Source organism: Piliocolobus tephrosceles, chromosome 17 (assembly GCF_002776525.5).
Source record: "Piliocolobus tephrosceles isolate RC106 chromosome 17, ASM277652v3, whole genome shotgun sequence".
NCBI classification, from domain to species: domain Eukaryota; kingdom Metazoa; phylum Chordata; class Mammalia; order Primates; family Cercopithecidae; genus Piliocolobus; species Piliocolobus tephrosceles.
The window spans coordinates 11,100,707-11,126,758 of record NC_045450.1 but is presented as its reverse complement, the minus strand read 5'-3'; the positions used below and the strand labels follow the sequence as shown (position 1 = coordinate 11,126,758).

The 26,052-nt window shown below is 48.8% G+C and overlaps 1 protein-coding gene across 5 annotated transcripts in view; it reads right to left on the bottom strand.

Annotated features, from left to right (window-relative positions):
* The window catches only part of CLEC16A (C-type lectin domain containing 16A), a 236,563-nt gene that overhangs the window by 38,607 nt on the left and 171,904 nt on the right, over nt 1–26,052 (bottom strand). For all 5 annotated transcript variants that reach the window (XM_023231082.1, XM_023231083.1, XM_023231085.1 and 2 more), the window contains 3 exons: nt 23,901–24,052; nt 20,447–20,651; nt 18,226–18,393 (listed from right to left, as the gene is read on the bottom strand). In XM_023231082.1, the coding sequence (XP_023086850.1) occupies nt 18,226–18,393; nt 20,447–20,651; nt 23,901–24,052 (525 nt within the window). The remainder of the gene's footprint in view (nt 1–18,225; nt 18,394–20,446; nt 20,652–23,900; nt 24,053–26,052) is intronic.

The following is a 26,052-nucleotide window of genomic DNA, read 5'->3' as shown; positions in this document are numbered from 1 at the left end:
GGCACTCTCAAGGTGAGGTTCTGGGTTTGCAGATTTAAGGTCAATGACTAGAATTATCCTCCAATGGGCATGATAGTTACAGGTTTCTGATCCTTCTGGCAGGCCTCTGAGCCTTATCAGTTACAACACAGGATAGGCTAGGGAATAAGAATAAAAAATGAGAACACAGAGCAGGAGGCCAGGGTCAGGCCAAGCCAGGACAGGACACTGGCTTTGCTGTGCAGTAGCTGTGCAACTCCAGGTAAGTTATTTAACCACCCTGAGCCTCAGAAAACCTCAACTGCAAAATGAACATAAGCCTACCTTCCCCAGGGAGGTTCTGATGATGAATGAATGAATGCATGAAAGATGCCTGTAGCAGCTTCAAGCGCAGAAGGTGTCACATGGATGGGGAGCCGGGGAGCCTCCCCTGCCCTCACCCTGGGCCCTGGTCCTTCCTCACGCGGCGCCCCCGCACATGCTGTTCCCTATCCCGTCTGCTCCGAGGAACACTCTCACGATCTGCTGGATGGCAGGTGCAGCTGACAGCAGGAGCTTCACTGAAGCCCTTGGCTTTAGGTTAAATGAAGGTTGCCAGGTAGAGGTTGCTAGCAGCAGCGTGCTAAGGGAAACTGCTATCTAAGTGGCATGCTTTTTACAAGCGGCTGTGGTTTTCCCATCCAGCCTGCTGCCACTGGACCGACCCTGTACATTAAGTGCTTGATGAACCTTATGTCTCATTCGCTGGCACCAGGTCTCTTCTTCAGCCTCTGGAACCTGGTGCCATCCCTACTGAGGTCAATTGAGGACTGGCATGATATCTGCCCACTCATCTGCTCAGAGATGTCTTCCCCATCCCTATTAGACTAGCCAGGCTCTCTATTATAAATGCATTAGTCATGGGTGTGATTACTTGAATGCTGTCTGTTACTTTCACAAGATTGCAAGCTCACCAGGTCACCAACCCCAAGCACAGGGCCTGGCACACAGTAGGTGCTCAATAAATGTGTACTGGATAGGCTGGGCACAGTGGGTCATGCCTGAAATCCCTGCACTTTGGGAGCCAAGGCCAGGTGGATCACCTGAAATCAGGAGTTCGAGACCAGCTTGGCCAACATGGTGAAACCCCACCTCTACTAAAAACACAAAAATTAGCCGGGCATGGTGGGAGGTGCCTGTAATCTTAGCTACTCGGAAGGCTGAGGCAGGAGAATCACTTGAATCCAGGGGGCGGAGGTTGCAGTGAGCTGAGATTGTACCACCGCACTCCAGCCTGGGCAACAGAGCAAGACTCTGTCTCGAAAAAAAAAAAAAGTTTACTGGAAAAAGGAATGAATGAAAAAATATGCCACTGCTTTCCTCAGAAGCCTACCTCTGTAGATCCATGAAGACAAGCTAAAGAAGTCCCAAACTCACATCACTGAAGGGTTTAACTACACTCTTGGCCAGACCCAGAACCTTCCAGAAAGATTTTAAATTTGCTCCTGACCAGCAGACCTTCAATCTCCACTGCAGAGGCTCCTGTGCCTGGGCTGCACCAGTGTGTACCACTGCAGGTCAGTGCCTTTTTATGATTTTTAAAAAGAGTTCTAGCTGAGAGCCAGCAGGGGCTGTGAAAAGCAGAAGAAAAAGCTGTTGACACATCACACCTATCAGGCAAATGCCGCTTGGCTCATGAAGCCTAGACAGCTGCTTAGTGCCACTGGCGAAGCACAGGCATCTCCAGGCTTGCTTGATCACCGCGCTCTGACAGGCGTGCCCAGGAACCACGCATGTGAGGCTGCAGGTACGATCACAGTGCCCCTAGCTTCCAACTACAACTCCCTCAAGGCAAGGCCAAGAATTTTGTCAGGTTCCTGGGCCCTGAAGAGGATCCCTGGACACTGGACTGAGCAGACTGTGGGGGTCAGATGGCCTAGCAGTGGGTTTCAGCAACACCACCTACCACTGAGTGACTTTGGGCAAGTTACTTCACCTCCCTGGGTCTCAGCCTCCTTCCCCGGTAAGCAGGGAGAGTAACCACACCTTCCTCCCTGTTTGCTGTGAACCTGGGCTATGGAGATACTTAGCCCAGTGCTGGCAGCTCGATGAGTCTCACAGAATGCTCTGTCAAATGTCCCCAATGCCCGAGTCATTTAAGCCTTTCAACCTCAGGACAGTGCGGGGGCCAAGTGCAAAGCACACTACTGCTTCCTGCAGTGTGACCTGCGCTGGTCACCTTACCTCTCAAGCCTCTCCCATCTCACTATGCTTTGCGGTTACTGAGATCACATATGGGAAATGCTTTGCCTGTCCCAAGCTGCTACACGATGTGCAGAGGCAGCGCCATTCTAGGAGCAGATCTGTCATAACCAGGCACGCTGTCCCCACTCCCATCACTGACCATGCTAGCCAAGGGCACCTCCCACATCCCACACCCTCCCTCACCCAGCTGCCCTGGTTTCTGCAGGGACCCCAATGGCCCTGCACTGTTGTCTCCAATCCACTTCCCGCCCGGTACGCGCAAGGAGCTTAGACAGACATGCGTCAGGTCCAGACACTTCCCTGTTTCAGGGCCCCGAGGCCACCCAGAGCAAGCAGAATGAAACTCACATGCCTTCTTGCACCCCTCCAGATTCCCATGGTCCCTGACAACCCAGTACCCGCTACACCCCGTGCTCTGGCTGCATGAACCCTCTGGGTGACTTGCCCTGTTGATGCCCCTACCACTTCAGTTATCTCCTTGGCCCCACGGTCATCCTTTTCCATGTCTGCCTCTCTTGAGTGAGCTGTCCTCTGCACAGGGGCCTAGGATGGGTTGCAGGAGGCACTTGGTGTGCACTGGCTGGAAGAAGGAAGCATGCCAGAGATGGTGCCTTCCATGGCTCTAATAGGGCAGGTGCTCAGAAGTCCACCTGCCCGGTGCTGCCTGTACGGCTGGCAGAACCCAAGGGCACTGGCTAAAATACTTGGGAAGCCCCTATGGAAAGGCCTGGAGGAGCCAGGCCAACTGCCCTGCAAGGGACCCCAGCCAGGGCCATGAAGCTAGGAGTGCTGGCCTGCCACCCCTGAGCTTGCAACCTTGGGCAGGCAGCTCTATCCCTCTGAGCCCTGGCTCCCTCCTCCTCAACAGCAGTGGCCATTATGACACTATGATAACGTGAAGCACTCACATGTAAAATGCTGGCCCCGCTAAGCTCCTGCCATGTGAGGCAGGTCCTATCATTAGCCCCATTTGAAAGAAGGGGACATGGAGGCTCAGGAGCTTCACAGACCTTCCTGACATCACATAGCTATCTAGGGGTAGGTGTGGATTTGAACCTGGGGGGTCTGGCTCCAGGGTGTGTGGCCCTAGCCTCTTGATTGCAATGGCTTCCTTGGCAGGGCTGTGGCACAGTTTGGACAGCACAATGGCAGGTGCTCTGATGATGGTGGCTTTCAAGCTGCTCAAGTCCAGCAGCTTGAGCAAGTCTTTCAGGTGCTCTGTGTCGGGTCAGCACAAAGGGCCACTCTTTGGGACACAGTGGGGACAGGAGGACAGGTCAGATTCTGCATTTGTTCTTTGCAGGATGTGGAGAGAGGGCAGGATGGGCAACCCATGGCCTCCACCCGGCCAAGCACTGCTTTGAGATGCTAGACCACTGTGCCGAACCTGTGGACATTTCCCTTGGGCTTCATGCTGGAAATCTGGCAAAAAAAAAAAAGAATGTTTTTCTCTCCAAATGCCCAAGACTTTGTAAATGTCAACTATTTCAGAGCTTTTTCTGGGTTACTAAGAACGGTGGTGGGGGTTTTTGAGGAAGGCTCATTCCGTCCACACTGACTCTTTCTGCCACCCGGCTGTCCCTAGGTTCAACGGGACATCTGTGAGCCAGGAGGCTGGAGTGTGCCTGGAACCCAGCACTGGAGACCCAGCCATGGGCCGGTAAGGTCAGCGCTCAGAAAGCCACAACAAAGGGGGACGTAGGTTACCCCCAGAAACTCTGCAGAGCCTTCAAATCGACTTAGCAGGAAAAGAAAGAACAAAAGACAGGAGATAACTTTTGTTCTCAGGAAGCCAGTAGAAGAGTTAGAAGAAGCAGGCACCGTCTCTAGGGACGAACTTTGAGACTCTGGGCAGGGGACCTTGCTTTCTGACTCTTGCTTGCCCCAGCAATAAAAGCAGGGCTAGTAACTCTACACAGTATTTACAAAATCTCCTTGTTTTGTGTAAAGCACCTAGCCCAGTGCTTAGCACATAGTTGGCATTCGATAAATAGGATTTTTATCCTGGGGCCTTAAATAAGTCTGTAAGGCTAGAAGTAGACCACATATGCCATGAGACTGAATTTTACCAGCTAGCAAATATTTTCAGAGGAGTCACTGCACGTCGCAGTCCAAACTTTGTAGTTCATACAGTTGAAGCATCTGCTCCCAAAATCACGCTGTGAATTTCTCACCCTCAACATGGAAACTGAGGAGGCGACTTTCGAGGACTGAGCTCACAGCAGAGAGTGACGGAGACGGTAAAACAATCCAGCAGCCAGGCTGATGGGTTTTGGAATGTGTTTTTGTGATTACTCTGAGGCTTCAGGAAGCAGGCTGTTTAAGTGTGAAGAGATGTTGCAAAACAGCCATTCCCATCACACTGGGATAATATTGACTTCTGGCCCTTTGGGAATTTGAGATGTTAAAAAAAATAATACTGTGTGTGTTTTTGTAGAAAAGCACATTTATACTAAATGCCATGGCTGGACGTCTGCAAATAAAGAAAACTGTATTTTAGTCATGGGATTCTGGTTACAGAGAGAAGTGTAGAAAGCTATAACCTCAGCAGAGGTGCCAGGAGGAGGGAACAGAACCCACTGGTGTCTCCATCACGCCAAGTTAGGAGGAGCTTGTCTCTCAGGAAGCCGGTAGAAGAGCTTGTCCCCTGCTCTGTCTGAGATGACAAGCCAAGCTATGACTGGGCGAGCCTCTGGAGACCCCCGCCAGTTCCTGGGGACCTTTCCAGTCACCTCAACTCCCAAAGGCCTCCTGGACAGAACGAGACCCACAAGTCACAAGGACCGCTGGGTGAGAAGTTGGGATCATCGAGACGTCCTTGTTAGCTAAATTAGACGTTAGAACATTCGGGGAGGGAAACCAAGGCTTCTTAAGATTTTGCCTTAAGCTAGTTCTGTGGCTTCCCACTCCCTCAGTCAAACTGGTCACCAAATCCTGTTAGTTTCTCAGCCTGGCTATTTCTGTTTTCACTTCATGGTTATTCACCCTGGGGAAACCCTTGCGCGAGGGCACTTGGAGATGCCTATTATTTGTTAAAGGATGAAAAATCGGCCACCACCTACCTAAACATCCATCTGTAGGGGAGTGGCTCAGTGAACAGTGGTTTGACCAGATGATCACAGCAGGCAAAAATGAATGAGGGTGCGCCTGAGAACTAAAATGAAAAACACTCCAGGATATGCTGTTGAGTGAAAACAGTGGTCATTTAGGTTTTTTGAAAACAGCAATATAATCCTATAGTACAAGTACAGTGGCAAATGGCTAGAGAAAGGTAAGGAAGGCCGCACCTCAGCCTGTGGGACGTTCTCATCTGCCCATGGGCATCGCCTGACGCACAGCTGTGAGTGTGCAGTGAAGGGACTAGAGTGTGTCTTGTGGCCCTCCCACTCCACCCTTCTCCTTTGCCCTTCCCAACTCCAGTCAATTAAAACCCAAGTCCATTTTGCTGCCCATGTGCCCTGCTGTCTTAGAACCTTCAGGCCGGGCGCGGTGGCTCAAGCCTGTAATCCCAGCACTTTGGGAGGCCGAGACGGGCGGATCATGAGGTCAGGAGATCGAGACCATCCTGGCTAACACGGTGAAACCCCGTCTCTACTAAAAATACAAAAAACTAGCCGGGCGAGGTGGCAGGCGCCTGTAGTCCCAGCTACTCCGGAGGCTGAGGCAGGAGAATGGCGTGAACCCGGGAGGCGGAGCTTGCAGTGAGCTGAGATGCGGCCACTGCACTCCAGCCCAGGAGACACAGCAAGACTCCGTTTCAAAAAAAAAAAAAAAAAGAACCTTCAATGGCTTCCTGCTGCTTCCAGGATGAAATTCGAACCATGCAGCAAGCTCACAAAGTGCTTTGCCATGGGGCCCTGCTGAGCTTCCCAGCTCTGTTCATCCCTACCCTGCAGCCACACCTTTGCATGTGCCCTGCCAGAAGCACCACAGAGCCTCACTAGCTGGCAAGACTTGCTCACAGTCCCTCCCCACAACCCCAGGCTTCTCTGTAAGCCCTGTGCAGTGTTTATTTGATTCATCAAGAGCCTTAGTAAACGCTTGCTCAACCAGCCTTCCTTTTCCTGATCCTTGTCAACACGTTTGTCATGTCACTTCCTTGGAATTGTAAAAGTTCCTTTTAAAAATGCCAATTCTTCCCCCACCCCAATTCTTCTCCACCAGGCGGTCCTGTCTCCTGGCCCCCAGGAGCTGCTGTGCTTTGAAGAGGCCATCAGAGGCATGAAGGAAAGGGACACTTGGAAAATGGAATGGCTTCTGCCTGTCTCTGAAGCACCATTATTGCCGCATCTCTGCCTTTTGATTCCGTTGGTTTTTCCCACTCTTAGTGGGCCCTCATGAACTAACTCTCCTTCCCACCAACTGTGTACTCGGCAATACTGCTTCTTATTTGGCATTTCCCTCTTTTTTGAGACGGAGTCTCGCTCTGTTACCCAGGCTGGAGTGCAGTGGTGCGATCTTGGCTCACTGCGACCTCTGCCTGCCAGGTTCAAGCAATTCTCCTGCCTCAGCCTCCTGAGTAGCTGGGACTACAGGCACACACCAACATGACTGGCTACTTTTTGTATTTTTAGTAGAGATGGGATTTCACCATGCTGGCATTTCACTGTTTTTTTTTTTTTTTTTTTTTTTTAAGACGGAGTCTAACTCTGTCACCCAGGCTAGTCTCGAATTCCTGACGTCAGGTGATCCACCTGCCTTGGTCTCCCAAAGTGCTGGGATTAAAGGTGTGAGCCACCGCGTCCGGCTGGCATTTCATTTTCTTGGATCCCAAAGGCACTCTAATTCTTGGGAAGTGGGAAAGTGGTTCCCAAACCTTGTTCCAGGGGGTTGTCTTTGAGCTAGTCAGAGAGATTTTAAGGCAAAAATCAAATCAAGGTGGACTTTTATCAACTTACATACAGAATTAAGGGCTAGGAATTTTTTGTTTCTCGGTTTTCTGCCATAAAGGGGCCTTCACATCTTGGCATCTGCTATCACTTGTCTGTTAATGAGAACTTGCGGTTGATAAAACAAATGATTCAGAAGCAAAAAATAAATACCATCAGAAAAGGCTTAGGATGTTTCCTTGGGTGATTTTATGGACTTTTCCTTTAGAGACAGACTTGAGACCCAGATGCAAGTCATGCTCTCTGATGACTTCTGTGCTCCTGGGTCACATGACGGAGTAGAACACGGCAAGAGTATGTGGGGTTCCCAAAGCACACCTGATTTCCAGGTGTTCCGCCTCTGAATACGCTTCAGAACGGAGGGCATGAGGGTTCATGAAGCCCTGGTTGCCCACTTGTGAGCTGGGTGACACTGGGCACTGAGGAATGACACTAGCTTCCCAGAGCTGTTGGGAGGCTCCATGGGGACTGCCTGGCTCAGGTGGGCATGGTGCCAATGATGGCAGTCAGCACCCCAGGGGACAGGATGTGTGCTGGGCTGGAGGCCTCGGGGGATGAATTTGTGCTCTTCTCTGGCCCTGGCTCAGCCTCTGAGAGCTGTGGGGCCTCAGGCAGATTACACGACCTCTTGCGTGTGAGGAGGAAAATTCTGCCTGCTCTATTACATCCCGGTGTTTCATCAACACTGAGGGAAAGTCTCTGTGAAAGAGAAACTCTGTGCCACTGCAGCGTGCCTTTGTTATTGACAGCAGAAGGGCTACGACATTGGTAATTTTGTGTGTGCTGATTAATGTGTAGAAAACGAACCTATTTTCTGGGGTCCCAAGGCTCAGCCCTTAACTAACAACAACAAGAACAACAACAACAATGCTAAGAGCGGCCAACCTTTGCTGCACGTTTTATATGTGTTAGGCATTGTTCCGGGCACTTAGGTGAATGAACTCATTTTATGTCACAAGAGCCTAATGAACAGACATCTTCATCCCATTTTTTGTTTTTCAGTTGTGGTACACATAACAAATCCTACCACCTGAGCCATTAGTAAGAGTACAGTTCAGTTGTTAAGTCCACTCACATTGTTGAGCATCACCCCTGTTTCTTATATGAGTAAACCGAGATCCAACGAGGTGAACTAAATGGGTCAAGGCCACCTAACAAGTTTCACGTGGAGGTGGAAGGCTGGGACTTGGGCCCACATGCTCTGGCTTGTGCTGGGTGCCTTCATTCTGCTGCTTCTCACCTGGGCAACTACTCTACTGCTGGGAAAAGAAACACCACTGTGAATGAACAGGAAAAACAATGAAAAAAAGGATGCTGGAATTGATCATGGACACCCTGGGGTGGCAAGATTCGGTAACTTCGATCTTTTCTTGGTGTTTTCCAGTCTTTTCTGACTGTTATGCACTAAATGTGCTTGACTAGGAGGCTGGAAGATGAGGCTGGAGAGCTCTGTCCTACGTGGAGGGCCAGGCCCATGCTGGTGAGCACACAGGGTGTGTGGCCAAGCCACTTGCTCTGGCACTGACACTGGCCTGTGCTGTGCTGCTGGCAAGGCTGCCCTGCTGTGGCCCACCCAAGCCTATAGAACACTCTAAGGCATAGCCCAGTTCAAATGGCAGATTGCAAATGGGGTTTGTTCTCTCCCCACACCTCCTGCATGGGATTCTCTATTAGCAACCAGGGAATGTTCCCTGCCATCTGACATACTTTTATGACCAGAAGGCTCCTGGGCATACAGTTGCTTTGGCAGCCTGAGCTAGGTAATGACCCTGAAGAGTGAGGCAATACTCAGTTCTCTGGAACTCTCTTCTTCCCCTCCCTCCACCTCCCAGAAAAGCGTCTGGGCAAGATGGCTGACCCTGCTTACTGCATCCATATTTAGCAACAGAGGGCTCCCCACAGCAAGTGCTACTATGCCTATTGGGATAGTGTCTTTGGGGGGCACGTTGTGAGTGGGGAAACCTTGCAGGCCCGGATCCGAGAATGTGGTTCCTTCTCTGGCTGTGTGAGCCAGCTCCAGATTCCCTGAGGCTCTCTCTCTTCACAGCTGCTGTGGAGCCCTGAAAAGAGGCTTGGCAAACAGGCGACCCCTTGGACTCAGCTCAGGGCTGATTTTTGAGGAGGATCTGTTCCCCACACCCCTGCCTCACCACTTGAAGGCTGATCTCTTAGAGGCAATTTCCAGAAAGCTTTGAAAGGGGTTCAAATCCTGCTGCTTTTGTTCAGGCAGGATTTTGAGGTCATCTTTCTGCTTTTTGTTCATGCACACCAGCGACAAACCTGTGCAGGAATGAGCTCTGCACCACTAGCCTGGTTTGGAAGTGGTGGTCTCAGGACAGGGTATTTTTCTGGATTGTGGCTTTGCAGGTTTGTCCTTGATACACTGGAAGTGGGTGTTGGGGTGCGAGGATGTGGGCCAATGCCAGGGTGGATGATGAAGAGGGGAGTGGGGAACATTCTGTTTAGACCAGGGGCATCCCTTGAGGCCCCTCTCTAAGGAGGGCCTATCCTACTGATCTCCGACATTCTGAGACAGGCAGAGCTGCCATGTGAAGTAGCTCAGTCATTGCAGGTTGAGTAATCCAAATCTGAAAATCCAAAATCCAAAACTTTTTGAGCGTCGACTTGACACTCAAAGGAAATGCCCATCGGAGCATTTCAGATTTCTAGATTAGTGAAGCTGAACCAGTAAGTATAATGCAAATATTCCAAAATCCCCCAAAATCCAAAATTCAAAACACTCACGGTCCCAAGCTTCTTGGATAAGGAATATTCAACCTGCAGCAATGTCAGCCTTGAAGCAAATGGGATTTAGAGGCAGGAAGGGAAGGTACAGATCTCAGCCTGTCTCATGTGAGCTCTGCAGTCTTGCTCTGAGCCTCAGTTTCCTATCTGTGAGGCAGAGCAAGTAATACCAGCTTCCAGGGTGGTCGGGAGGATACAATTCATGCATATAAAGTGCCTGACATGGTTAATTCTTCCAAATTATAGCTCACACTTCCAGAAATAATAGATACGAATTTTTCGTCCAAAACATGCTTAGAATTGGAGGCGACAATGTAGTTTTGCCTGGTATCAGTGAGGCCTTAGGGGCTGCTGTTAAGCATTTAAAAAAACAATCAGCAAAGGGAAATTCACATCAGCTGTGAATGAAAAGTTGGTTCAGCACGGTGGTGGGACTCAGGGTCTGACACTTAGAGGGAGGGTATCTGCTGTGACTTTGGGTAGGCCACTTTCTGACCCGTAGAAAAGGAAAATGGTAACACCTTCCTTCTGAGGGCTTGTTGGGAAGCTCGAATAAGAATAATGCATAAAGTGCTTAGCAGCTCAATAATTTTTCTTTAAAAAAGGCCTCAGGGTAGGAATCAAGTTTCTGTAACTCATGGACCCGCCTCACGAACGTGCTGGCCCGAGTCTCTAAGCTGTGAGCTGAAGGGTGGGAAAGGGTTAAGACTGGGCTGGAGAAGCTGGAGGAAGCCCCAGGTCCTTCTTCCTGTGTGACTCCAGAATGGGTATTTTTTGCCTTAGGGAGCTGCAAGGAGAGGACTGACTCCAGTTTTATAATCAGAAACTAGAAAAATAAACGGCCTAAAAAATCAGTTCCTGGGAAATGCCACCATGAGATGACATTAGCACCTGGGACGTTATCCTCAGAGGAGAAGTCTGAACTGATGTCTATGAATGAAACATCGATCTTCTTTTTTCCTTTTCAGACGGCGGTCGGAGGCTTTGTGGTCAGCTCAGTTGGCTCGTAGCACAGTGTCATCTCTGCATTCTTCCTAAGTTACTCAGCTGCCAAGGGCTGGGTCTGCAACCAGCAAGGCGTTTCCACGGAACTATTAAGTGCTCTGGGTCACGTGACTGACCCTGCCGGTTTAGGTGCCTTTGATAAAGATAACACTGTGAAAAGCAAGGCACGGCCCAGATACTGAGGAGAGTTAAATTCTTTTTTTTTTTTTTTCTCTTGAGATGGAGTCTCACTTGTCACCCAGGCTAGACTGCAATGGCAAGATCTCAGCTCACTGCAACCTCCACCTCCTGGGTTCAAGTGGTTCTCCTGCCTCAGCCTCCTGAGTAGCTGGGACTACAGGTGCCTGCCACCACACTGGGCTAATTTTTGTACTTTTAGTAGAGACAAGGGTTTGCCATGTTGGCCAGGCTGGTCTCGAACTCCTGACCTCAGGTGATACAGGGGAGTTAAATGTTTACCACAAGAAAGCTGGAGCCCCAAACTCAGTAGGAAGCTGGGACAGGAAGAATAAAGTCCAGCTTAGCCCTTACGGGATGAAGTCCAACTTGCCAGCTCACACTCAAACCACCACCAACTGGCACCGGGTACCAGACCTGAGTAAGACAGAAATGCCCTGGCCTTAGGGGTTTATAGTCTGCTGGGAAAAGACTGAACAATTCCTCTGCCCCATCCTCTGTCCCCCAGCCTCTCATCCACCAATCCATCCATCCACCCACACATCAGTATTGACTGATCAACTACTTCATAGGCACCAATCAGTACTGTCAAGGACAAGACAAACAAGGTCCCCCACAACCCTGCACCCACCCCCTGGCCAAGTGCCTTCCATTCTAGTGCGGGATAGTGTCAGAGAACAAGGAATAAAAGAGGCAATTTCAGCTAAAGCAAAGGGCTATGAAGACCATGGGAAAACGGTCGGGCAATTCCTCAGAAAGTTAGATTGTCACGACCTACTTTCTACTCCTAGGTATATACCGGAAATAATGGAAAACAGGTGCTCAAACAAAAGCTTGTGCACGAATGTTCACAGCAGCCCATTCACAATAGCCAAAAGACAGACACAGCCCAAAATGTGCATTGATGGATGAATGGGGAAGCAAAACAACGTCTATCCATATAATGCATATTATTCAGCTAAAAGAAGGACAGATGCACCTTGAAAACATGATGCAAACAGAAAGAAGCCAGGCATGAAAGGCCACAGATTGTATGATTTATATAAAACATCCAGACTAGGTAAATCTATAGAGACAGAAAGCAGATTAGTGGATGCCAGGGGCTGGGGAGAAGGGGGCATGGGGGATGACTGCTTAATGGCTATGGGGTTTTCTTCTGGGGGGATGGAAATGTTTTGGAACTAGAGGAGGGGATGATGGCACAATACTTTGAAGGTACTAAATGCCACTGAATTATTCACTTTCAAATGGTTGGTTATGTTGTGTTAAGCAAATTTCACCTCAACTGAAAACAAGCTGCCGTGCAGAGAACTAGGGTGACCCGGGCACTCAGGGAAGGCCCCTTTTTGAGGTATCGGAGCAGACCCCTGAGTGCTGAGAAGGAACCAGCCATGCAGAGGGCTCCACGTGGAAGGAAGCGTGAAAACAGAGGCCCCGAAATGGGACGTGCTTGGCCCTGGTGAGGCACAGCCAGCCAGTCAGTGTGGCTAAAGGGCTGGATTGTGTCACCTGCAGAGAGCCGAGGGGAGAGAGGGCTGGGAGCTGATCCCAGAAGTGGGCAGGGGCCAGACTGCGTGGGACCATGGGCCACAGAGAGGGGCTGGTGACAGGAGGGGCTGGTGGGTTTGAAGAAGGAGAGAGAGCAGCGGAAGAGTCAGAGCAGTCCCTGTTCCGGAGTTAACAGGCTGGTGGGGAACAGCTGATAGTAAACCAGGTGGGAACAGGTCATTTTTTTGTCATGTCACTAAGCCCTCATCTGCAAGGGCCAGGAGATGTCAACCTGCCTGGCTGCTCCTCTGAGCTATGTGCTCTGCCAGCCCTTCCCACACCTGCCAACCCATCAAGGGAACACCCGTAAGCAGCTCCGGTCCCCTGCGGCCTCCTGAAGCAGCCACTGGGCCAGTAGGAGCTCAGAGTGAGGAGCAAGGCTGTTCTGGGAGGCTGCAGCCCCCGGCACCCCTGGGTCATTTCTGGGGAACAGCTTCTGCTCTGGGTTCTGCTGGTCCACTTAGAGTTTATGGAAAGGGTGGTCTAGTAGGCGAGTTTTGGACACCCTACCCATCATGGCAGATTCTATCTATCTCTAGAAGCAGTTGTTGCATGGGCAGGGTCCATGAGAAACTAACCACAGCAACGTGGCACCTCAAAGCCACAGAGAGCTCAGGCTAGAGTCTACACCTGGCCATGCCTGCCCACCCCCACATACTGGCCGCCACTGACCCCTCCTCCTTGGCCAGGCTCACGCACAGTCCCTTGTGAAGCTGAACATTCTGTGAGAGTGAGAGCCATCAACATAAAACCAGCCAATAAATAGAACTTGTGATTTTTTTTTTCTAAGCCAAATGGAAGAAGAAAAATACACCAAAGTGGCTAGTCACCTATTAGCCCTGATTTATACACTACTTTAATATCCCCTCCAAGGAAATGAAAGGCATATTTTCATCAAATATAATCGTTTATAGCTTCTAAAGGAGAGACAAACTGCTCTATGACAATTACCTGGGTCCACAGATAAATTCGGAAGATGTGTCCTAATAAAACACCCTTGTTTGGCAGCTACCCCAAGGCATGCAGCCAGAGTTGTTTTCCTCCTTGTGAATTATTCCCCAGGCAGAAGCAACGACTCCATGCACTGTGCGGCCTATGGGGAGGGGCACCATTGTGGAGGGTGGGACGTGGTCATGCCCCAGCACCCACGGGCCCTTGACGGCAGTGGTGAGATGTCACAGCATCAGAGGCCAACCCGGGCCAGGCTTCTGATGACCGAATCTCCCTCCATTGCCCAGCTCCCGCTCTGGCACTACTCTTTGGCTTCTGTAAAACTCTGAGTAGGAGGACGGTGGTGAAATTCAGTTGATATGCAACCAACCTAAATCTGTCACCTGGGTACATGGTCCTTGGACACACATCTTGCTCACTTGGTGACAGAAATTTAGCCGAGGGATGCTGCTTAAGGTCTTCTGGGTTCTCAGTTCCTTTGTGTTCCCTTGTCAAAGTGCCATGGACTAAATCACCAAGTATCTAGGGCCCTAGAGGGACTTTCCTTGTCTTCCCGTGTTCAGAGAAGGGAGAAGGCCTTTGATGGGCTCTGTTCCAAGGCTGAGCAGAGAACAAATGCCGGCTCATTCGTCACTAAACAATACTGAGTAGGGGCACAGAGCTAGGCACTGAGATACAGGGTGAACAGCACAGAAGTTTCCCACACAGGCAACCCTCTCTGCAGGGGAGAAAGACTACGACCAGGCACACAAAGGCATCAGCCAGGTAAGGAACCTCAGTGCTGTGGATAAACTGAACGAGGCCAGGCTGGGCGCGGTGGCTCACGCCTGTAATCCCAGCACTTTGGGAGGCCGAGGCGAGTGGATCATGAGGTCAGGAGATCAAGACCATCCTGGCTAACATGGTGAAACCCTGTCTCTACTAAAAATAGAAAAAACTAGCCGGGCGTGGTGGCAGGCGCCTGTAGTCCCAGCTACTCGGGAGGCTGAGGCAGGAGAACAGCGTGAACCCAGGAGACGGAGCTTGCAGTGAGCTGAGACTGCGCCACTGCACTCCAGCCTGGGAGACAGAGCGAGACTCCGTCTCAAAAAAAAAAAAAAAAAAAAGGGGAACCAGGCCACAAAAAGACCTCTGAAGAGGTGGCACACGGACTAAACTTGAGCCGTTAGCGGGAGGCAGCTACCAACATCCCAGGACAGACATCCAGTGCAAGGCCCTGAGGCAGGGAAGGCCGCAGTGATTTACCAGAGTGAGTCTCAAAGTGTGGTCTGGAAATCCTTGTTTTCATAAAAATAGTAAGACATTTTTCTTTTATGTTCATTTTCCCAGGGGTGTACTGAGGAGTTTTCCAGAGGCCACAGAATGCATGCTATCACAACAGACTGAAAACAGAAGCAAAGAGAATCCAGATGTCTTCTATTAAGCCAGGCATTAAAGAGACTTGCAGAAATGTGCACGATAAATCATTTTGTATGTTTATTGTTCATAGAAAACTATGTTAGTTATGCATACATGCAATGGATTTATTCAATAAATATATATTAAAAGCATTTCTTAGTTTTAATTTCTAATGTCATAAATATCTATAAATATAATCTATCTAAATGAAATCTCTTTAAGTTCTGTAATACTTTTTAAGCACACAAACAAACACGGGAGTGCTGAGGCTAAAACTCTGAGAACTGCTGGCTTAGAGGAGCAGCAGGGACTGGCAAGGCTGGGGTCGGGGCTAGAGTGAGCTTGGGGTCGGGGGAACTTCATCTGAGAGGCCAGCTGGGGCTGGATCTCACAGCCATCACCCAAGATCAGAAGGAGAGATGTGGATTTTGTTCTAAGTACAACAGGAAACTACCAAAAAGCTGGAGGCAGGGGTATGATGTAATCTGACTGAAGTACTAGAAGGATCCCACTGGCTGAATGGAAGCTGGGGATCCTGAGAAGGCTTCTGTTGTAATCTTGGAAGATCTGGGAGAGGAGATCTCAGACTTCATTATTTTCTAGAGGCCAAGCAGGCTGGTGGGTGTGGAAGTGGGGTGAAAAGATTTAAGAATGATTCCAAGATGCTGAGTGGCTGCTGCTGTGGGGGACCCTGACTACTGAGATGGGGATGGCGGCAGCCTATGCTCCCACCATGCCAAGCTTCAGGGATTTCAACTTACTCTTTGGGACACAGCTCTGGCGCCAAGCCAAGGTGGAAGGACAGTGAGGCCTCCCTCTTTGCAGGGGTGGGGGGATAAATAAGAATGTCTCCATCTCACTCCTCATTAGCTGAGTGGCACTACCAGGGGCAGTCAGGGGAGACAGCCAAGGGGTGGAGGCTGCCTTCAGCAGCCACCTCTGGCTTGCTGTTGTCCCAGTTGGCACAGCCTCACACTTGCTGACCCTGGGACCAGCAACAGGACATGGGGCATCCCAGCTGTGCCAACTTCCCTGCCAGGCAGGCCCAGGTTCTGGAGCCGGGCCACACTCCCAGAATTTGATGTTCTCACCCCTCCACTGGAAGGCCAGGCAGGGTAGAAGAGGTAAGCAATAAGTTATCCTAAAGAATTCCGCAAACAGAGAAATGATCATGTAGATGCTGAAGAATGTGCCACTTGGCTCTATTTATTTACTTACATTCTACCTCATTCCAAAAGGGATCGGAGTGGAAATAAGGCCTGGGTTTTTCTCCTTAACCAGTAAGTTCCGAAACTGAAAGATGCCTCAGTGAGCCTAAAGACGTCATTTCTTACCAGGTCAGTTTGTTCTCAGTTAACTTAGACTCAGTCATACTTTATATTTACTTAGCAATCATGGCTACAGAACACGAAGCAACCCGCAGAATTTTTAAGCAAAGAATCCTCCAGGCGCTGAAATAGGCAGAATCATCTCACATTTCATCACTGAAAATAGAGGCGGTGCCACAATCAGTCTCTCAGCCTAAGATTGTTTTTTTTCTTTTCTTTTTGAGACAGGGTCTCACTCTGTTGCTCAGGCTGGAGTGCAGTGGTACAATCACAGCTCACTGCAGTGTCAACCTCCTGGGCGCAAGTCACCCTCCCACCTCAGCCTCCTGAGTGTAGCTGAGACCACAGGTGCGCACCACCATGCCCAGCTAATTTTTTATTTATACTAGAGATGAAGTCTTACTATGTTGCCCAGGCTGGTCTCAAACTCCTGGGCTCAAGCAATTCGCCTGTCTTAGCCTCCCAAGGTGCTGGGATTACTGGCATGAGCCACCACGCCCAGCCCTAAGACTGGTTTTAAGAAAGAAACCAATCACAAGCTGTGATTGCAGAGTGAACTGGTGTACTGTCTTCTAGACTTCATGTTGGGACTATGTATATGAAGATTAAAAACCCGCCCCTTTGGCAAATTCACTGCTAGGAATTTATCACACAGATATGCGAGATTTGCACAATTACACAAAGATACCCTAAGGATGCGCACTGTGATACTGTAAGACCAAAACACTGGAAATGACCCAAATATAAAACAGCAGAAAAGATTTTTTTGCCCATCCATATGACAAAATGCCATATAACAGTTAAGGAGAACTAGGTTGATTTACATGTGTTAATGTGTGACACTTTCTATTATGGAAGAAGAAGCAAGGTGCAGCATCAGACATATGGTATACCCCATGTGTAAAAAACAAACATACGCATGACATACAAAGAAATATTTCTGGAAAGACAGGCAAGAAACTGTTAACAATAGTTACTTCTGAAGCAAAGTAGACTTGTTTTTCATTTGATCATCTCCTGTCTGGATTTTTAAAAATCATATGCCTACAGTATATACATATAAATAATGCATTCATCAAATCAAATAATGAAACTAAAATAAATCACGTGGGGGGAACCAGGACTCGGGTTTTGAGCAGGTTCATATGGCTGCGTTTTGGTCTTAAATCAGTAACTGCTTTTGAAAACATTTCACAACACTTGCAACTTAAGTTTGAAGCCCTCCATGGGGAGGGGTTAAGTTGTGAATGAGCGCTTGGCCAGCGTTCTAAAGTTTTGCAATCAAGAGAAAGGCTCTCTTTCGAGGGATCGGGGTGCATACGGATTTATTTAAAGCAGACATGTCAGAACAGGAAGGGGAGAACTCGGTCTCCTGGAGAAGTGGTCCTTTCCACTCTGACAAATCAGCAATGAACTTTCCATTCAATTTTCTGTTTTGGGAGGAGAGGAGGAGGAGGGTTCGAGATGACCTTTGGCAACAGTGGGAGGAGATGCCCTCATATGGAAGGAGTGGACAAAGAAGGCCCTGCTGTCTATAGGTCAGCTGTCCACTCCTTCTGAAGTCTCACTTCTTCAGGAGGTTGTAATCGGAACCAAACACACTCTCTCTTTCTAGTCATCTCACGTGGAGAAGGAAACTACTGTCCCACAACTTCATCATTAATCATTTAAATGTTTCCAAGAAATTTCCAAGAAACTTCTTAGTCAATTCTGAGAAGTTCTTCCACATACCCAACAAATCTCTGGAAAACCAAACCAAACACTAAAGGGAAAGTCAAAATTTATTTTGGGGGCCGGGTTTAATCTCGTGCCGCGCTTTGATAAATTCTAAGAAGCCGGTGCTGCCAGCCGACTGGGCTTCTGAGAGAGGAAGGGCAGCTCACACAGGCTCCACAGAGAGAAAGCCCTTGAACGCCCACCATGACGAACGAGCTGCGGAGCAGGGCAGGGGGCTGGCTCACCTGGCACCTTGTCCACTGACGCAAACACGGAGCGCTGCACTGTGGGGTCGCTGCTGCCCCGGCGCCCCTGGTCGTAGAAGCGGAAAGGCAGGTGCTGAGTGGAGGTGGAAGAGCCGAGTCCAAACCCCAGGACTTCAGTGGTGGGCTGGATTGGGAGGTCCAGGAGGGCTACGGTCAAACAATAGCATGGTTCACTCTGAGCATGTGGGATAGAGAGGGGTGGTGAGAATTTGTGGGGGGACATTGTAGTGGCTGTGGCCCTGCCAGGCACGTCACTTAGGAGATGCCAAGTGGGCGGCAGGCAGCCTTGAGGTGGAGAGAACAGTGGAACACCAGAGATCCCACTGAGGCTCAAGGCACAAGCAGATGCCAAGTGAGGGCTTCAGGCCAAGGTTGAGACCAAGCAGAAAGGTGTAGGAGCCCGGGCTCCTCGAGTGGAATGGATGCTAGGTCAATTTCTACTTTGGATTCTCAGCTTCCATGTGTAAAGGATCCTGACAAAGGCTGTTTCAGACTGCCAGTGAGTGGGGCCGAGTCTGCCCAGAGAGTTCACACATATATGTGTGTACGTATATCTGCACATGTGAAGGAGCATGTGAAAATATGTATGTGCATGTACATGTGTAACTATGAGTAGGTGTTTATCTGTCTTAGCCACTGTCCTCCCTTCCAATAAATAAATCTCCCAATATATCCATTTGGAGGGGCTTTTTAAAATCAATTTAAGAAATACCCAAGGCGTTAGTTCTAACAGCCACTTTACAGCATAATTCTCAATTTTCAAATGAAGTATTTGGCCTTCATGCCAGCTGTGAGAAATTGCTTTACGTGGGGCGGCGGGGGAGGTGGGGGAAACAACTCCCTGAAAATAAATCTTGAAAGAAAGGGCTGAATGATTTAAGTCACTTTGCACATTACAAAATGCTTCAGTAATGATTTTGTAGGCCAAGTTTCAGCTAAGTGAGAAATGAGACGGGGACGACGTGGGATGTGGGACTGTGCAAATCAGCACAGTAAATCATCGCATCGGTAGTGCCCAGAAACTGGCCCTCTGAGGGTTTATTTTTGAGACAGGGTCTCACTCTGTCTCCTAGGCTGGAGTGCAGTGGTGTAATCACGGCTCCCTGTAACCTCTACCTCCCAGGCTCAAGTGATTCTCCCGCCACAGCCTCCCGAATAGCTGGGACTACAGGCATGTGTCACCACACCTGGCTCATTTTTGTATTTTTTTGTAGAGACAGGGTCTTGCCATGTTTCCCAGGCTGGTCTCGAACTCCTGGGAGCAAGTGAGTCACCCGCCTTGGCCTCCCAAAGTGCTGAGATTACAGACATGAACCACTGTGCCTGGCCAAGGGCTTATTTTAAAGTTATCCCTTGAGAAAGCATGCCCACATCCCCAGGTGGGCTTAAAATCCTCTCAGCAGCCACCAGGATGACCACTGGTGCCTGAACTAAATGGCACTGGGTATCTTGAGAAAGACTGTTTGAAATTGTAGGAGTTGTAGGAGTTGACAGAATGCCTTCCCCCCACGCCAAGGAGAAAGTCCTGCCTTCCTGCCCAATGAATGCATCTCTCTCATTTCTGTGCCTTTTCTTCTAAGAAATCTTGGCCTTCCTAACACTAGGCAGTGTTGGGCTTCCTCAGAAATTCACCACAAACCCCGTGAAATGTAAAATGACTTCCTTCCAAGGGTTCCAGCCTTTCACCAAGTAGGGCTGCCTCTTCTAAGAACTGGGAAGGGGAAGGAGGAAGGGGTAAGCTTTAGAGTAGGAAGTTCTGCCTGTGGGTTCTGCCTGCATGACTTTGGGCAAGTCCCTGAGCCTCAGTTTCCTTCTCCGTAAAATGGGCAGAGCAGGCCCTACAGAACTTCAGAGTTATTTTAAGGATCGGAGGTGGTAGATGAATGTCAAAGCACTTTGTTAACACATGCTTGAGAATTTCAGTGTGAAGGGCTGAGAAGAGTGGTCCCACACTGATATCTACTTACTGCTGGCCTCCTGCCTGCTAGGGAGGGCTCTTCTTCTCTTCCATGCAGCCCTAGAAACTCAGCAGAAATCAAACACCCAGGAAATGGGACTTCTTTGTACTCATATAAAACAATTCCTGAATCATAGGTATCTTCTTCTTTGCTATGGGGGTTCTCAAGGTCAATATGAGAACTACAGAAAGCCCTGCCCCACCAAGTGTCAGGGGACACCCTGCCAGGGTCCGGCTACTCACCAGCTATTCTCTGCATCTTCATGCGCCTTGCCTGGATGCGGCCTTTGGCCAGGCGCTGCTTGGCGATGATGCAGCGGATGTGGTCTGAGAAGATGAAGGTGGCCTGGAGGATGGGGAAGGGCTTAGAATGGGGGCTGGACGCAGGCTTGTGGATGGTGATGTTCAGGGCACGGCTGTCATCCTCCACGCCAGTCACCTGCATGTCCTGCACAGTGAGAAGCAAAGGAAAGGGCATTTGTTGGGTTTGGGAGGGGGGTGGCTAGGAGCTGTGGCATCATGAGGCATCTAGAAAGAGGTCTCCAAATTCAACTCTGCTTTTGATCTAAGATCAACAGCCTCCCAAGTCCAAAAGAGTCATGGATGGGCACAAGGCAGACCAGACCCAGTGGAAGAAGACAGTGTAGGAAGAGGCACAGAGTATCCCAAAGGAGAGAATGCTGGTGGTGGTGGCTGGTGCCTGTTTACCATGAGGACTTGGGTCATGAAAAACAGGGTACCCCATACAAGCGTCTTCAAGGGCCCACAGGAAACACAACAGGCAAACTCTTACTCCTAAGAAGCCAGAGATAATGAACCAAAATTACTACTACCATCTGGCATGATCTTAGATATAGTTGCTCATCTACTCCTCAATTTCTTCCTTATTTCTTCTAAGAAGGGGACATCGTTGGCAACCATTTGTATGTCTTTCAGAAACTTCTGGTCCCCAAAGGGAAAAGTTAATCCTGAGAAAGGGACAGGGGCTGGGCATGGTGGCTCATGCCTGTAATCCCAGCACTTTGGGAGGCCGAGGTGGGTGGATCACAAGGTCGGAGTTCAAGACCAGCTTGGCCAACAAGGTGAAACCCAGTCTGTACTAAAAACATAAAAATTAGCCAGGCATGGTGGTGTGTGCCTGTAGTCCCAGATACTCAGGAGGCTATAAGGCAGGAGAATCGCTTGAACCAGGGAGGCAGAGGTTGCAGTGAGCCGAGTTCGAACCACTGCACTCCAGCCTGGGTGACAGAGCAAGACTCTGTCTCAAATTAAAAAAAAAAAGAAAAAAAGAAAGGAATAGGGAAAGTCACTGAGCAGAGATGTGAAGGAAGCTGTGTTTTGAAGGTGGAGAAGAAACGAACATGTAGCGAATTTTAAAAAAGACACACCCAGTTTAAAACCTCAGAACGGATTCTGCATAGAGAATCTGCTCCCATGAAGGTTTCAGGTGATCTGATATAAAAGCCTGAGAGGGGATGAACACAAAAGTCAGAAATGTTAAAAGAGGTGGGGACAACGTTGGAAAAGGCTCACAGCGGAAGATGGTTGTGGTTCTCAGGCATTACCTTTGGTGTGGGCTCTTTGGAGACAACACCCCCATCAAAACGTGACAGTAAGGATTAGATGAGGTATTCCACATTTAAAGCAGGGAGTGTGGTATAGTAAAGACCTGACAAATAGTATCCATTGGAAGACGGCCAAAAAAAAAAGGTTTATGTGGCTTTCATTGTCTGATGGAAGACACATATTAATTCTTTGGGGGAGGAAAACACCTGCCTGACACTAAATTCTAATGGAAATTAATCACAAGCCTAGGTAAAGCCTAGATAGATAAGCATGAGTCACTTAATGGACAATGTCTTGCATGGAGTGCTTTTTTTTTTTTTGAGACAGAGTCTCGCTCTGTCGCCCAGGCTGGAGTGCAGTGGCGCAACCTCGGCTCACTGCAAGCTCCGCCTCCCGGGTTCACTCCATTCTCCTGCCTCAGCCTCCCGAGTAGCTGGACTACAGGTGCCCACCACCACACCCGGCTAATTTTTTGTATTTGTAGTAGAGTCGGGGTTTCACTGTGTTAGCCAGGATGGTCTCGATCTCCTAACCTTGTGATCCGTCTGCCTTGGCCTCCCAAAGTGCTGGGATTACAGGCTTGAGCCACCGCGCCTGGCCCATGGAGTGTTTTTTTAAATGAAAGATTCTTCTAAAGTTGTTTCTTACATTATACTTTGTAAAAGACACTTTTACAATAGAAAGATGCTGAAGAAGAGAAGGTTGGGGAAGAGGCTGTAACAGCAGCTTCAAGTATGTGGGTGGTTCTCGCAGAGAGCAGGACACAGACAGCAGGTCAGGCTATGGCGAGGCAGAGGTGGGGCAGCCTGAGCAAGGCCCTTCCAGAAACCAGGGCTGGCTGGCAAAGAAATGGACTGCCTTGAAGTAGGGCGAAGCTCAGGCGTGAAGTGTCGGCTGGACATCTGGGGACAAAGGGTATGGCAGAGGGGTGAGCTGGGAGGCTGCTTTCAACCCTTCTGATTCTTTGCTTTATTCACTCAAAGAGCTGGTACTAGTCATCTATCACGTGGACAAACTTTTTTTTTTTTTTTCTTAGACAGGGTCTCACTGTACCACCCAGGCTGGAGTGCAGTGGCGCGATCTCAGCTCACTGCAACCTCTGCCTCCTGGGTTCAAGCGATTCTCGTGCCTCAGCCTCCTGGGTAGCTGGGATTACAGGTGCCTGCCACCATGCCTAGTTAATTTTTGTATTTTTAGTAGAGACAGGGTTTTACCATGTTGGCCAGGCTGGTCTCGAACTCCTGACCTCAAGTGATCCACCTGCCTTGGCCTCCCAAAGTGCTGGGATTACAGACACGAGCCACCACGCCCGGCCCACATTGGCAAACATTAAAAACAAAAAACAAACAAACAAAAAAACCCCAAAACCCAGGCCCCAGCTTGGTACTTGGCAAGTTAGAGCCTAGCTCTGCTGGACTGATGTTGAGCGGAAGGGAATTCTCAAAAATGCCAGTGGCAACAATCATTTTAGAGTGGTATTTGGCAGTGTCTACTAACACTTAAAATTAGTACACCCCAGCTTCCTGGTATCTGCCTAGGGAAATCTTGCCCAAGTGCATAAAGGAGTCAGAGTGATTCCGTTCATGGCAGTACCGTCTGGAAAGGCAGAAAACTGGAAATAGTCGACAGGGCATGGGTTAAACATGCCTTGCTATAGTCACACAGCAGTGAAAAAGAATACCAGGAGGTCTACTGTACTAATGTAGCTGGCTCTCCAAGACATACTATTGAATGAAAGAAGCAAAGTTTAAAACATATTCAATGTGATATAAAAAACACGCACATATGCTCTCAAGTATATGTATATAATTTTTAAAAATAGTACATGTAGTTACATTTATATATGCATTTGGCAGAAAAACAGATCTGGAAAGGTCACACTGATAATAAAGGTTATCTCCTGTGGAGGGGAGGTGTAAGAATTGAGGGTTTTGGTCAAAAAGGACTTTGCTCTATATCTGAGCATTTATGTGATATTTTAGCTTTTTTTTTGGGTGACAATTTGTTCACATATACCTTGTATAATATCATTAGAAATTAATGATAAAGATGATAATTGTGTGTGGAGGTGTGTGTGTGTGTGTGTTTGTAGCCAACTGAGAAGAGATTCCAGAGCTCCTGGCCATCTTACCTGCAATAGGCCTGCAAACTTGACCACTCCCCAGCCAAGCCTGGACACATCAGGCTCCACCAAACTCATCTGGTAAATATCTACAGCCAGGAATCGCTGGACCATGCCACCGTCCTTGGTGATCACTGTACATGCAATCAAGTCGCTGTTATCTAGGAGGAGGAAGGTGAGAAGAGAATGAGGCACAGTCTGGCTGCCCGGGGTGATAGAGACACCAAAGCTGACTCTCATTCTACCAGGAGCAGAGCTCAGTGGTTAGAGCCCAGGCCTAGAGTCACACAGACCTAGGTCTGAGTCCCTTCTCTGCCAGTTACGCTGGGAAAGTTTCTTTGACTCTCTGGACCTCAGATCCCTCATCTGGATAATAAAGATAATGCTCACTCCCTCAAACTGCTACTAGTAAGGACTGATATAAAGCATATAAAGTACATAAAGCATCTGTCCATTGCTTACTGCATGTTAGGTGCTCAAACCGTAGCTTAAAAACAACCAGTTATGGCTGGGTGCAGTGGCTCATGCCTGCAATCCCAGCACTTTGGGAGGCCGAGGCAGGTGGATCACCTGAGGTGAGGAGTTCGAGACCAGACTGGCCAACATGGTGAAATCCCGTCTCTACTAAAACTACAAAAGATTAGCTGGGTGTGGTGGAAGGCACCTGTAATCTCAGCTACTTGGGAGGCTGAGGCAGAAGAATTGCTTAAACCTGGGAGGTGGAGGTTGCAGTGAGCCGAGATGACACTATTGCACTCCAGCCTGGGCAATAAGAGCAAAACTCTGTCTCAAAAAACCAAACCAAACCAAACCAAAACATCAACAAAACAATCAGCAGCCCAAGAAAGAAACTGAAGATGACACAAACAAATGGAGACACATCCAACGCTCACGGATCAGAAGAAATGATATAAAGTGACCACGCTACCCAAGGTGATCTACACATTCAATGCAAATTCCTATCAGAATACCAACTTTTTCACAGTATTAGAAAAAAATCCTAAATTTCCTATGGCACCATAAAAGAGCCCAAATAGCCAAAGCAAACCTGAGCAAAAAGAGCAAAGCTAGGCCAGGTGTGGTGACTCACACCTGTAATTCCAGTACTTTGGGAGTCCAAGGAGGGAGGATCGCTTGAGCTCAGGAGCTGGAGACTAGCCTGGGCAACATGGCAAAACCCCACCTCTACAAAAAATGCAAAAAATTAGTTGAGTGTGGTGGCCCACACCTGTAGTCTCAGCCACTCACGAGGCTCAGGTGGGAGGATGGCTTCAGCCCAGTGGGGTTCAAGGCTGCAATGAGCCACGATTACGCCACTGCACTCCAGCCTGTGTGACAGAGACTTGGTCTCAAAACAAACAAAAAAAGAGCAAAGCTGGAAGCATCACACTACCTGACTTCAAATTACAAGGCTCTAATAACCAACACAGCATGATACTGGTATAAAAGCAGATATATAGGCTGGGTGCTGTGGCTCATGCCTGTAATTCCAGCACTCTAGGAGGCCGAGGTGGGCAGATCACTTGACGTCAGGACTTAAAGGCCAACTTGGCCAACATCGTGAAACACTGTCTCTACCAAAAACTAAAAAAAATTAGCTGAGCGTGGTGGTGTGTGCCTGTAGTCCCAGCTACCCCGGAGGCTGAGGTGGAGAATCACTTGAACCTGAGAGGCAAAGTTGCAGTGAGCCAAGATCGCACCACAGCACTTCAGCCTGGGTGACAGAATGAGACCCTATCTCAAAAAATAACAAAAAGAAAAACACATGGACCAACATAACAGAATAGAGAGCCCAGAAATAAAGTCACATATTTACAGTCAAGTGATCTTCAACAAAACTGGTAAGAACATACACTGGGGAAAGAATACCGTCTTCAGCAAATGGTGCCGGGAAAATTGGATAATCATATGCAGAAGAATGAAACTGGACCCCTCTTTCTTGCTGTATACAAAACCAACTCAAGATGGATTAAAGACTTAAATGTAAGGCCCAGAACTACAAAAATTCTAGAGGAAAATCTAGGTGAAAACTCTCTGGACATTGGTCTATGCAAAAAATGTATGACTAAGACCTCAAAAGCACAGGCAACAAAGCCAAAAAGAGACAAATGGAACTTACTTAAACCAAGAACCTCAGTAACATTTCTGTGCTTCTTTAAAG